The sequence below is a fragment of the Misgurnus anguillicaudatus genome, unplaced genomic scaffold, assembly GCF_027580225.2.
Source record: "Misgurnus anguillicaudatus unplaced genomic scaffold, ASM2758022v2 HiC_scaffold_28, whole genome shotgun sequence".
Taxonomy (NCBI): Eukaryota; Metazoa; Chordata; class Actinopteri; order Cypriniformes; family Cobitidae; genus Misgurnus; species Misgurnus anguillicaudatus.
In genome coordinates, this window is record NW_027395278.1 from 2,259,079 (window position 1) to 2,273,614 (window position 14,536).

Sequence of the window (14,536 nt, forward strand, 5' to 3'; positions counted from 1 at the left end):
GTGGGGTCAACCAGCTACTGCTTTTGTACTTGTGACCTCTGGGCTGATCTTATTTGGGTAATTATACAAGTAAAGGTATAGCAGCCGGGTGGTTTGTGTCTTTGTACTGTTGGTACAGTCTATTTCCTTCCTACCTTGTTGGATTCGGTGATCAAGTCTGTAAATATTGCGAAATATCTCTAAATCGAGTATCCAAATTGTTTAATTTTTTTGTTTGTTTGTTTTTGTAGCTCTTTCACCTAAACGTTGGCATTTCTTGGTAATCTCTTAAATAAAATCTACATACTGTATATGAATGTTTTTTTGGGTAAAATAAAACCTTTTTTTTATTTAATTTGCCCAGAAAGCATCAAAATATTCACCAGATTTCTGATAAAAATGCTTCAGCAGACCTGAAGGGAAATTAAATAATGTAAAATAAAAAAGAATAAGAAAATCTGGATAAAATAAAGCCTATTTTTATCTAATATAAATGTACAGTAAAACAAAGCTTTGCCTTTTTTGAGACGTGTTACAGACACTGCTTGTCTTATGCATCACATTTTTTCTAACACTTTGATATGCATGCATGCATTATAAAGAAACAAACTGACAACCTATTTTTCACAAATGTTTATTTACTCAAAACAATTTATGCAAACACAGCTATGGCCATATTGAGACAATACAAGATGACTTGGATCTGTTATGCAGAGAGAAGCAGATTCACCCTGTAAAGTTAAAACAAAGCAACAATTCTGGCATCTCTGTTTAGTTTGATCAGGGCCTTTTACAAATCTGATTTGATTTAGTTAAGAATGCGCAGCCCATGTGCTATTCAATAGCTAAGCGAAATAAATACAAAATAAAACGCGTTAATGCAGCAACACTAGCAGCAAATGTCAGTTCAGTATGACATCATCTATTCAGTAGTATCACTTGTGTGATTGCCACTAAAATAAAATATACTGTACATGGTAACAATAAGCATTGTTCCTCATGCTCAATGGTCTTATATATATACTTGCCATCCATGTGGTGAGTTTCTATTAATAATCAGTCTATGACAAATGAGGTGTCATAATGATGTCACAATCAAGCACGTCAGAACTGTTAACAGGAGAAAAAAGGTGATTTACAAACAATCACTCATAATATACTGTCAATGTATAACATTCACATGCTCCCTGGGTATAAGCAAAACAAGTTTCGTTTTTAACGTTACTGTAGTCTTTTATACACATTTGAAATCCTGTGCACATACGTTTACACATATTTTTCCTTTAGTACTCAATTATTGTACCTCTGTCACTGGCCTCTCAACATTTAGTATAAATGTCTTCTCTAAAGCTCAGAATGAAGCAGGTTAATAAAGCGAGCCTAATCTCAAAAACATGTCCAGATCATATTTCAGCCTGAAATCAAAATTAAACCCTGTATTTGAGCAATCTGACCAGGACGTGTTTTTGACAGATTCATGCCTTAACGCAATTCGGCTATTTCTATCATTAATCTTTATCTAGTTAACCTGGACATTAGTTGCAGCTATAAAATATCCATAAGCTTGATATTGTTGGGATTTTTCTAATGGACGATTTTAACAATTCAAAGTGATTAGCCAGTGAAAAAGGCATTTTGAGGCTGAATACACAGATGGATGTAAAAATGACCAATCCATACAGTATGAAGCCAAGACCGACCCCAAAAATAAGTGCGGACAACATATAACTGCATTCCGGGCAACGAGTATCTTCATTTTCTTTCTTTTTTCTTCAAAAATGTCTTTCCCATCACAATATTTACATTTTTTAGTCCGTTTTGCTACCCACTCTTTGATACTGTACCTTTACTTTTGTTCATTCTTGTGCTGGGAAAGGTGTGTGGTGTTGGTGCTACTGTCTGGATAAGGGTGGCAATGTTTGATGATACAGATGTAGTGTATAAACCGGCGCGGGAGGAGACAAATGTGGAGTATATATTGTATGGTGAGCCCATGGAGTTGACAGGTATTGAGGGGTTATTAACAGCGTGCGGTGGGGGGCGGGTCATTCAGAGTGGTTGGGCGGAGAAAATGGTGACGGGTCACAACGTCATCCCATAAATAGGGATGCTGCTCAGTATTCGTCCTGGTCCAAGTGGGCCTGCTCATCTATTTCATCATCTTCTGGCGGTGCAAAGCCATCCTGTATGGAAAGTGATTGTTACTGTCTATTCACTTTAAAGGGACACTCCATTTTTTTGGAAAATATGCTCATTTTCCAGCACCCCTAGAGTTAAACATTTGATTTTTACCTTTTTGGAATCCATTCAGCTGATCTCCGGGTCTGGCGGTACCACTTTTAGCCTAGCTTAGCACAATCCATTGAATCTGATTAGACCATTAGCATTGCGCTAAATGCATTAGCCGAAAATAATCCGCTTAGTAACTTTCAATACCAGGGGACTATTTTCGGGCAGTGCGTAATATCACTACGTCTGCTGCAGCCATGTTACAAAGTCCTTGATTTTTACGCCAGAATGAGAGTATAGTCCTAGCCATATCTGCTTAGAAAATCGCAACTTTTAGTTTTCTGTCGGTCTTAGTACACGATGTAACTACAGAAATAGGAAAAATATCCAAAGTCTTTGGTTATTTTTTAGCGCGATGCTAATGGTCTAATCAGATTCAATGGATTGTGCTAAGCTATGCTAAAAGTGGTAGCACCATACCCGAAGATCAGCTGAATGGATTCCAAAGCGGTAAAAATCAAATGTTTAAAGGAGTGGTTCAATGGTATTTCAAGCATTCTGACTTATTAACACGGTTATAGAGTTGTTTACTCATGCTAAACGTAGGCAAAGTGTCAAAAAAGCAGTTGGGCGTGTTACAGAGTATTTCTGTGCCGAATGCACTTTGCCAGGGTTCTTACAAGTTTCGGAAAGTTTTTTTCGATTACAGGTCCAACTGACGTTTCAGGGGTTTTCTATACGTATCACTTCTTTATATGGGCACTTCCCCCGGAAAACCCCGCCCACCCGTCAATCAGCGGGAGACGCTACAACTTGGAAACATCTTATCACGCGACACAGCTTTGTTTAATTTCTCAACTCAACAATGGCACGAAAGAAGAAGTGTGTTTTTGGATGTAAGGAGAAGAAAGCCAGCCTTATGAAAACAATGGATATAGTTTATTATTCGGGGTAGCAGCTGAGTTTTGCGCGTGTGTTTGATGCGCTGGATTTTCCCAACCGGGTCATGAGGTGCATGCGGTAAGTAAGACTTCTGTCTTATGTTGGAAATAGGCGCGTGCATATTATATAAATGACACGAACATGTAGTGAATCATAAGATATAAGTGTTGTAGAGTGTTGCATGACTTGTACTCGCTCCACCCGCGGTAGTAACTCCTCCTTCTTCATTTTTTCGTACGTTATCGGAAAGATTCAGTAAAGCTAATCTTTCTTTTATGAATCTGATTAAACTAAAGACTCTTCGGAGATATAAAGGATGTCATACTACTCTATAGGTACTCCAGATTAACATCAGAAATTCAGAAACAGCATGTGTTACGTGAGCTTTAAAGCAACACTAAAGAGTTTTTGCTCTTTGCTCCCCCTACAGGTTAGAAGCATAATTGTTCATTACCACTGTCGTAAAAACTGCAGCATAGCTGGCTCTGATTAGATTGTAGGTCTGCCGTAAAGCAAGTTTTTGTAGTTTTCACTCGAACTACAGGACCACGACCCGACGGTTGGAAACTTCTTTAGTGCGGTTCTGGCCGATAGAGGGCTGCAAAGCGAATGTGAAAGTGCCGTTCACCCTGTTTCGAGTGGATGAATGACTGAAACTTTTTTGGAAACGTTATTTTAAGGTACAAAAAAAAAACTCTTTAGTCTTGCTTTAACTCTAGTGGAGCTGGAAAATGAGCATATTTTCAATAAAGTGGAGTGTCCCTTTCAAAAACACTGAATTTCTTTGTGCATTACTTAAAATATACATTTATACTTATGCTTTTTTTACAATCGCGTGAGTTTTGTCAAAAGACAGTGCTCAAATGTAGAGAAATTATGATTATAAACATGCTCATAATTTTAATCAGCACCAAAACTTGTGAGGTTTAAGAGTTTGCAGCCTATTCTTAGTATTTAGTGCAGGCACTAAACAGCAAGTTAGCTAAATGTACAAAATTTTGGACAGAGCTTACAGGACATGTTATTATGGATAAAGCAAAGGAGTTGACAGTACTGTACCTCTGTGGCATACAAAATGTCAACTATCTTAGAGATAATTGGGTTGTTTTCAGTCTCATTTTCTTGGCAGATCAGTTCAATGTCTCGAAGTTTGCTGAAGTAAAAATCTCTCTCCTTCTCCAGACCATCTACAGTTAACTTCAGTTCCATCAACTTTAAATAGCAAAGGAAAAAAGAACACAATGTAATCAAATAAAACTAAATACAGTGCATTTAGTATACATTATAAATCTACCTTTATTTTTCAATGCATGTGTGTATCTCAATTAATTCCCATTCCCATCAAAAGTATTCCAAGGAAGGTAGGGTTCCTTACCCTCCCAGGGACTCTACCTGTTGATTAAGCTCCATGATTTCAGCATCACTGCCCCCATTTCTGGCATGTGTAGGGTTCTTCCTTATGGTGGTGGTCACCCTCTGTGGAATGGGCATGTTTTTGGGTACTGTTGGCGATGTTCTTTGAGGCCCTGAAATTGGAGATGTCTTGCTTTTAGCGACAATTAACAAGAGTGGTGCTTGGCAAATTTAATATACCATACAAATCAATCCATGCAATTTCAGCTGCAGATTTCTGATCTCAGATCAGCATCATTATAACACACTAATTCACTGAACTAAAACTACAGCTGTAAGCTTTAGAAAGTCAGCCTTTAACAAGCTCCTGCACGGGTGGCTTGATACCCCCATTACTTTGGTTAAGCCTGCATGGGATCAAACATTAACCGCTTCAAAAGCTTGTTATCCGCTTCATGTTTGCCAGGTTCAACCAAAGTCACGGAAGTGTGACGGAATGTTACTACAGACTAAATGGAGGTCACTTTCCCAATCCAGCCCAATGACATCACAAAAGCCAAATTGAGATGCCACTGTTATACCTCTCTTTGGACTATGTTCTGCATCAGTTTCTTGGCTGGTATATATATACAATATTTACAATGACAAATAAGGAATTTAGAGGTGTTTATAGGGATGAATAGGACTGACCAAAAAAAGCACTAAGCAAGCAGTGAACCTTGCAAACAGCACATGAGAGAACACTGAGGAGCATTACGGCTGGGTGATATAACTCAAAGCATATCTTTATATTTTATCAGCTTGTTGGAAATTATATTTGCAGCTAAATGTGTTCAAAAATGTAAATAAAATACATTAAACGTTAAGTTAAATACTATAATAAGCAAGGCATGTTTCCACAGTTCATTATTTAACAATCATTTTTATATGCACCTATGAAAATACAAAATAAAGGGATAGTTCACCCAAAAATGAAAACAATGTCATTAATGACTCACCCTCGTGTCGTTCCAAACTCGGAAGACCTCCGTTCATCTTTGGAGCACAGTTTAAGATGTTTTAGATTTAGTCCGAGAGCTTTCTGACCCTCCATTGAAAATGTAGGTACAGTATGCTGTCCATGTCCAGAAAGGTAATAAAAACATCATCAAAGTAGTTCATGTGATATCAGTGGGTCAGTTAGAATCTGTTCAAGCATCGAAAATACATTTTGGTCCAAAAATAACAAAATTTACGACTTTATTCAGCATTGTCTTTTCTTCCGCGTCTGTTGTAAACCGCGTGCACGAGACTGAAGTCACGTGACTGCAGTGATGTGGCTGACTCTAAACGAAGCTCTGGCGCACCAAACAACACGTCACAACAGAACCGGTAGAGAAGACAATTCTGAATAAAGTCGTAATTTTTGTTATGGACCAAAATGAATTTTCGATGCTTCAACACATTCTAACTAACCAACACATGTCACATGGAATACTTTGATGATCTTTTCATACCTTTCTGGACATGAACCTTTCTTAAACTTCTTAAACTGTGTTCCGAAGATAAACAAGGTCTTCCGAGTTTGGAACGACATGAGGGTGAGTCATTAATGACTTTATTTTTATTTTTGAGTGACTTATCCCTTTAAAGCTGCAATCTGTAACTTTTGACTCTCTGTCGCCATCTCTGTTTGAAACATAACAGTGCATTTCTGGAGTAATTTTTTGTATGTGCATTGTGCTTTGCCCTGCTACTCTGCATGGGTAAAAAATCTGAAATGTAAAAGCGCATAAAAGCGCATCTGTTATTATACATCGACATGACAGTTAAAAGTACATCCTAAAAGTCATCTATCCAAAAAAAAAATTATATATAGTAATATATCTGCCGCATTTGTTCTGACTAAATAAAAATGTAAATGTTTTAAAGGAATAGTCTACTCATTTTCAATATTAAAATATGTTATCACCTTAACTAAGAATTGTTGATACATCCCTCTATCATCTGTGTGCGTGCACGTAAGCGCTGGAGGGCGCTGCGACGCTTCGATAGCATTTAGCTTAGCCCCATTCATTCAATGGTACCATTTAGAGATAAAGTTAGAAGTGACCAAACACATCAACGTTTTTCCTATTTAAGACGAGTAGTTATACGAGCAAGTTTGGTGGTACAAAATAAAACGTAGCGCTTTTCTAAGCGGATTTAAAAGAGGAACTATATTTTATGGCGTAATAGCACTTTTGGGAGTACTTCGACTCGCCTGAAAAGTCCGCTCCCCTTCTCACTCTCATAATGGGAGAGGGAGGGTGTTACTGCGCCGAGTCGAAGTACTCCCAAAAGTGCTATTACGCCGTAAATTATAGTTCCTCTTTTAAAACCGCTTAGAAAAGCGCTACGTTTTATTTTGTACCACCAAACTTGCTCGTATAACTCCTCGTCTTCAATTGGAAAAACGTTGATGTGTTTGGTCACTTCTAACTTTATCTCTAAATGGTACCATTGAATGAATGGGGCTAAGCTAAATGCTATCGAAGCATCGCAGCGCGCTCCAGCGCTTACGTGCACGCACACAGATGATAGAGGGATGTATCAACAATTCTTAGTTAAGGTAATAACATATTTTAATATTGAAAATGAGTAGACTATTCCTTTAACATAAATCACAGGGCTGATGTCTTAACTGTTCAGAGGAATAAGTGATCGCTGCACCAGTATTTAATTCCTTAAGATGATAAAAAAAAGTGCTGATATTAACTCTTGTTTAAGCATGAGCTCTGTTGCATTCCCTTTTTTGATTGGGGGCTCTCAGGCACAGTAACAGCTTACATTTATTATTAACAGTTGATTCTAGAGGTAAAGACGTAATAAAATGACATCCTTACATAATATTAAGATATTATTAATATTAATACAAATTAAACATTGCCATCTAGATGACAAATTTAAATTCTAAGCAAATTCTCTTTACCATCTACAGCAGCATACAAGTGCGATATAGTAGATGCAAAATGTTCTTCCTGTTTATGAAAGTGGCGGAATGACGAAAGACGGAAAACAATTTTTTCCGCAAAAAAACCCGACCCTGACGTTTAAAATACTAAACATTATTATTTATATATTTATACATGCTTAATAATTATTTTCAATATAATAATTTTCGTCAGCCCCCCCCCAAAGAACCCGAGTTTTGAATATAGATTATAAAGGACAGTTTAAACCAGTGGTTCTCAAACAGGGGGGCATGACATGGTGCCAGCTGGATGCCAGTTTTATGTAATTTTATAAAATACATTAATTTATTGTATATTATGTGAAAAAAAAAACATCAGAAAAACAAGGCTACCAACCAACAACACTACATTGTATAATTTAATATGATACAATGATTTACCGAAGTGAACCAAACTTATCAACTCTACATTGTTTTTGCTACTAAAGTTAAACTTAGAGACGCTATTAAAACATCTCTGTTCTAATGCTCTCATACTTTTTGCAATCTAAATCTGACACACTTCATCAGCCAAGTGAAAAGCACCTTAATCATCATGAATATTCAATATATCACCCAGCCCAAAGCATTTAAGAACTGGTTTTAGAAAATTGTTAGTACTGATGTCAGGAAAGCAGTTCTTGTATTAAAAAATTCACATAGTAACACAGTTCGTGCCACCACAAAATGCCTTTGTTTGTAATATTGATCGTTCACTGTTTTCTCATCAATGAAAGCTCAGACATTAATCATTCAGAAGACCGTGCACAACCAGCTGCTTTGCAGAGCACGCTTTCCATCAGCAGAAGCTCAGCAGTCAATGCAGCAAAGGTGTGACAGAATATTGATGTTACCTGAGAGACCAGTTCTCTTGGGTTTGTGGGAAAAGTGTTCACCTGGATTTGGTGGTGGTGCCACGTCCTGGCCCTGTCTGGCTTGCACAGGATCATACTCTTTTCCGTCGTAGTTGGCGTCGAAGAATTTTTTAAACCACTGGATGAATTCAAAGTTGTCCTGGAATTTTCCTTTCACTAATTTTTCAACGGGTATTATCTGGAAAGCAAAAAAGCACAAGAAAAATGGTCAAAAGGGAGACAGTACCCTTTAAAAAATCCTAATATGTACCATTTAGGTACAGATATGTATACATTTGGTACTAATATGTACCTTTAAGGTTCTAATATGCACTCTTTGGTACCATGTATCTCTGAGGAACTAATACTGTATTAACTCTATAGGTGCAAAGGTGTAGTTTTGGAAAGGGTACCATTTTTCTGGGAGTGCACAGTATGTGGTTTAAAACATAAATAAATTAGTATAAATTGTATAGTTTGGAGCTAAAAACTTATAATGCAAGAGGATAGTTCACTTCTGTATTAGACATATAAAGGCCCATATGAAATCTGTGCCCCCAGAACTTTACAGTCAGCCTGTCATTCACAAATTTATATTTTCATCTTGCTTGTTTATTAAATATTTTAATATTTCGATAATGCTTTTAGTCCACCAATAAGAAAGTAAAGTTGGGAAAATAAGTATTTGACACATCAGCCTTTATATCAGTAAGGGGATTTCTAAGTGGGCTATTGACACAAAATTTCCACCAGATGTAGCCATCAAGCCAAATATTAAACTCATACAAAGAAATCATAACATTTAAGTATACAAGTTGAGTCATAATAAATCAAGTGAAATGACACAGGGAATAAGTATTGAACACACTTCATTTAATACTTTGTAGAAAAGCCTTTGGTGATTACAGCTTCTAGACGCCTCTTTTATGGAGAGACCAGTCGTCTGCATTGCTCAGGAGTCATTCTGGCCCATTCTTCCACACAAATGGTCTTGAAGGTTCCTTGGGCTTTTATGAATTTTGATCTTCAGTTCTCTCCATAGATTTTCTATGGGATTTAGGTCAGGTGATTGACTGGGCCATTCAAGCAACTTGATTTTCTTTCCTTAAACCACTTCGTTGTTTCCTTGTGTTTGGTATCTTTGTCTAGCTGAAATGTCCACCCTCTTTTCATTTTCAGCTTTCTGGTAGATGGCAGCAGATTTTTATCCAAAATGTCTCTGTATATTTCTCTATTCTTCCTGCCTTCAATAATATGAAGTCTGCCAGTACCCCTTGCTGAAAAGCAGCCCCAAACCATGATGCTTCCACCCCCAAACTTAACTGTTGGTATGGTGTTCTTGGGGTGGTGGCCAGTGCCATTTCTTCTCCAAACATGGTGGGTTGAATGACTACCGAAATGTTAAATTTTTCTTTCATGTGATCATACTATAGTCCCCCAATAATCCACAGGCTTCCTCAAATGCTCTTTCGAAAACTTTAATCGAGCCCCAACATGCTCTTTGTTCTGCAATGGAGTCTTGCGTGGTGAGCATGCATGGATGCCATGGCGGTTCAGTGCATTGCTTATAGTTTACTTTGAAACAACAGTACCTGCTGATGCAAGGTCTTCCTGAAGTTCTGCCTGAGTGGTTCTTGGCTTTTGGAGAACTCTCCTGATTAATCTTTGGACTCCTTGGACAGGGATCTTACGTGGAGCACCTGATCGTGGCTGGTTTAGGGTGAAGTGATGCTCTTTCCATTTCCAGATAATTGCCCCCATGGTGCTAACAGGAACATTCAGCATTCTGGAAATGCGCCTATAACCATTCTCATCAAAATGCTTTTCAATGATAAGATTACGAAGATCTTGAAAGAGTTCTTTGCTTTTACCCATCATGAAGTCTTTCCTGTGTGGCTCCTAGGTAATGAGAAGCCTTTATAGGCCATCAATTAGGACTAAAGCAGCTGATATCAATTAGTACTGATAGGGCCCAGGGTTTCTCTCTTAATACTGACAGATTTCAGGTGATCTCACGGCTTTCTATGCCATTTTGCACCTTGTTCCTTCATATGTTCAATTATTACTTATTCCCTGTCATTTCACTTTATTTATTATGACTCAACTTGTATACTTAAATGTTCAGATTCCTTTGTATGAATTAAGATGCTTTTTCTTGATGAGCAAAACGACCCAAGAAAATAAGTCTAGTTTTTAGACCAAAAATATCTAATTTAAAGGTATAGCGGAAGATTTTCCCAAATTTTTGAAAAGAACCGCCTCTTCAGTTTTTTTTAAAAAAATGCACATGCGCAACACTCTAGCTGCTCCCGAGAGGGAATGCCTATTAAACATGTGCACAAGAAAGAGCATGCACGAGCCTCTTCTCTTCGCTTTGTTTACAAGTTGCTGCCGGCATGGCTCATACATTCAGATGTTTACCGTGTCTGCGCGGTTCGTGACTTGTGCCAGGGCTAGCATCGCTAATCATTGCTTACATCAACTTTTATTAGCAGTGATTTTAAATGGATTTCTCCAAATAGCATAACAAACTTTACCTGTCGAGTAGAAACTTCGCGACTGAGGCATCAGTGGGAAGCCCAACCTATGCTTTTAGCGCACACCAGCACATGAAATATTATCCCAAAAACACTCTGGTCTTGTTTCTTTCTTCAGAGGCCTTTCTCTTCTTGTCATGCAATTCGTAGACACTTTTTCTCTTGTGAACCTCAGACATTTTGAAAAACACAGTAAGAACGTGAGCTTCAATGAATGGCTGAAGCCATAGCCCACCACACATATACACCTCAAAGTGCACATGTGCAGAAAGCGAACCGAGGGACGAGCACGTACGACGGCCTTACCTCAACATATCGTGAAAACGTGAAAGAGTGCCACCTGGTGGATAATAGCGGTATTGCGGAAAGCCGGAAATACTCGTCATTGGCAGGGAAGCGTTTTCTCTTGATTGACGAGATATTTCGTCAATGGCGGCGAAAGAGTTAATGATCCACCCGGAAAAAGAAAATCTTCCGCTATACCTTTAAGTGATTTTGTGCATAAAACAAGCAAAAAAATCTGCCAATGGGGTAAGCGAAAAAAATCTTGAAAATTTTTCTTAAACACTATATTCAAGAAAAATTCAAGAAAAATTTGCTTACCCCATTGGCAGATTTTGTTGCTTGTTTTATGCACAAAATCACTTAAATTTGATATTTTTGGTCTAAAAACTAGACTTAGTTTTTGTCGGGTCGTTTTGCTCATCAAGAAAAAGCATCTTAATTTAAGAATTTTTGGATATTTTTACTGAAAACAAGACAAAACTACTAAGAAATGTTTTTCTTGAAAATCATTTTTTGCAGTGTATAGGTAAGGATGACCCACATTAGAGACAATGAAAACATGTATTTGAACTTCATGTGTGAAAAAACCACCAACTTTGTCAACATTCATCCTTTTGAAAGCTGCCTGCAGTACTTTGAAGTTGTGTATATACTCATGTTCCAGCTTGGCTTGAAATTTCACTTTCTTTAAAAGAATACAACCTGGGAACAACATGTCCATGAACTGACAATAAGCCGCCCCTGAAGACAAACAACAAAAGAGAACATTGTTCAAAAGAGTTCATTCATTACTCCAATACAGTGTTTGATCAAGATGTACATCAGGGAATAACCTGATCTGAGTCAGTTAACAGTGTACACTGATTTATTTTATTGATTCCACAAAGAAGTTACAGGTTATCAACGGCAAAAAAGGACATCTTTCTTTTTATTTCGTTGTGACAGTACTGTTAGTAGTAATAGTGCAGCTGGGAAGAGTGACAAAAGTCTGTGAAATAAGAGACTGAGTAAGTTTAAGTTAAACCCACCTGAACATAACTGTTCTATTTTGGTGTAGGTAAGCAGGAGGGAGTCATTTACCCATGCCAACATGTCATGTCGGCTCAGGTTCTCAATTGTTACTGAAGTCGAGTATACATTCACTGCCATCTCCTGTAAAGAGAACAAACAGTCACACAAATACACTATAGATCAGCGATTCCCAACCACATTGCTTTGTTAAACTGTCCGGTCTGCTGCATCCCTTAGCTTATACAAAACTTAAAACAGCTGAAAACATAGATTTTCCGGTACACTTGACATGAAAATGTTGAAGAAAAAACTCTTCTTCCTCTCTCTCAGTCTCTCTCTCTCTCTCTCTCTCTCTCTCTCTCTCTCTCTCTGTCTCTCTCTCGTTCAACAGATATTGTCTCTAAAAGATTTTTCAGCTGTATTGCACTTCTCATATGATTAACTTCCTAAGCTCAATCACATTGTTTTAAGCATCTCCTAAATGCATCAATGTGTTTTAAAAATATTATTATAAAAATATGAGGGGTTGATAGTTCATACCCTAGTATAACCCTCTAATATTATTGTAACTATTATAAACTTTATATCTATTTTTATTATTAATTTTTGTGTGATTTGTTTTTGGCTGAACACATTTATTTTGTTTGAAAGACAGAAAAGGTTATGACAAATAAGTAAAACATAATATTATACTAATAATAAATAAAATAACTATTTATATTACTTAAATACAAATAATTGTTAAATAATTCCACCAATAAGAAAGCTACTCTCATTTCCATTCCGCGCATTTTACCACATTTAAATGTGCAGTATGTACATTTTGACATAAATGTGATAGAATATACATAACTATGTTTTTAGTGGTGTATAAAGACCTTACATAATAAATTGTTATGTTTTTATTACCTTAGTATGAGCCATTTTTTTACCTTAACAAATGACAACAACAATAACAACTATTATTATTATTATTATTATTATTTATGTAATGAATAACCAAATAACTAACGCAATATTAATAATAATAGTATAATAATAATAGGGTTGTCAAAAGTTTAATCACGATTAATCGCATACAACAAAATAAAAGTTTGTTTTTGCATAATATATGTGTGTGCACTGTGTGTAATATATATATATATATATATATATATATATATATATATATATATATATATATATATATATATACATGCATGTATGTATTTAAGAAACATTTACATGTATATTTATATTTGAATATATTTTATATTATATATAAATAAATAAAAATACATTAAATAAAAATTCTTACATTTCGTATGTGTTTATTTATACATAATATTACACACAATACACACAAATATATTATGCAAAACAAACTTTTATTTTCCCCTAAATATTAATACATTAATACTTTTATTATTTTATTATTAACGTTACCTCATATATTCGCTATTCAGTTATTCATCATGGAATATAAAAACATCTCATATAATTCAAGTTATTTTTATTTGCTCTAAATTATGGTTTTAAATATTAAAATGTTACAGTTAACTTACTTGTACGATATGAGTTAACGTTACAGTAGAAACGCAGGCCCTACACATGCTATGTATGTCACTAATACATCTCTTTATTATCTTTACGCCAACATAAATACATATCAATTTCGCGTTTTGTTATGAAAAGCAACGATTTCAAATCTGCAGTGATGTGTAAAACTGTGGATCTGCTGAACAAACGGTCCATTATTATGACAGTTGCTATGTAATCTGCCCCCTCTGCAGGCCCCGTCGTATACGTTACAGGCAACACACACACGCGCGCGCGACACAAAAGAGACCAGTACGGCCATTTACTGCTTGCTAGTAGAAAATAAATCTAATGAATGGTGCAATTTTAAAATGTTCTACTCACTGTGTTTGTTATTGCGTCCTCCCCAATGTTGATAAGACACTGGCTGAAGGCAATATCGCTGTCAAATCCGAGCTGAAGGCTGTCCACTGCTGCTACGGGTTGCCAGATATGCAGCGCTCCTTAGTTACGGGCCGCCCCCGATAGCATACAACACACTGCAACGATTGGTGCGCATGCGCGACATCCCTTCATTACATGAGCATTATTATACTGGCCATGAAACACTTTAAAAATCATTCTACTATTAAAATTTTTTACTGAAAGGGTACCATTTTAACTTAAATAATTTTCATATACAATTTCTTGAGTTTCTTCAACATCTTTGTTTAACTGTAGTTTTGTTGAATTTCCAGATTTACCCAATAATTTAAAAAAAAAAATCGTTTTTTGTTGTTTAAATGAGAGAATTCTGATAAATAAAACTCCAACCAGAACCAAACTGCCCTATTAATGACTTATTATAAATTGTGATA

General features: G+C 36.4%; 1 protein-coding gene across 2 annotated transcripts; it reads right to left on the reverse strand.

Moving 5' to 3' along the window:
- Window positions 1-599: 599 nt before the first annotated feature.
- LOC141362523 (microtubule-associated protein RP/EB family member 3-like) lies at window positions 600-14,192 on the reverse strand. 2 transcript variants are annotated; one of them, XM_073864732.1, is made up of 7 exons: window positions 14,064-14,192; window positions 12,179-12,302; window positions 11,746-11,891; window positions 8,371-8,527; window positions 4,543-4,676; window positions 4,210-4,362; window positions 600-2,162 (listed from the first exon to the last, which is right to left on the reverse strand). In XM_073864732.1, exons 2-7 carry the CDS (start codon window positions 12,297-12,299, stop codon window positions 2,094-2,096), a joined length of 780 nt encoding a protein of 259 aa, XP_073720833.1. In that variant the 5' UTR covers window positions 12,300-12,302; window positions 14,064-14,192; the 3' UTR covers window positions 600-2,093. The 2 variants fall into 2 exon arrangements, with proteins under 2 accessions (XP_073720833.1, XP_073720832.1); XM_073864731.1 differs by having other exon boundaries at window positions 8,329-8,527.
- Window positions 14,193-14,536: the final 344 nt, after the last annotated feature.

Coding starts and splice junctions, on each gene's coding strand:
- LOC141362523 (XM_073864731.1), bottom strand. CDS start 12,299: ATGGCAGTGAATGTATACTCGACTTCAGTAACAATTGAGAACCTGAGC. Junction 4,677..8,328: donor CAAGAGAACTGGTCTCTCAG/GTAACATCAATA, acceptor CTCCAATTTCAG/GGCCTCAAAGAACATCGCCA. Junction 4,363..4,542: donor TCATGGAGCTTAATCAACAG/GTAGAGTCCCTG, acceptor TGCTATTTAAAG/TTGATGGAACTGAAGTTAAC.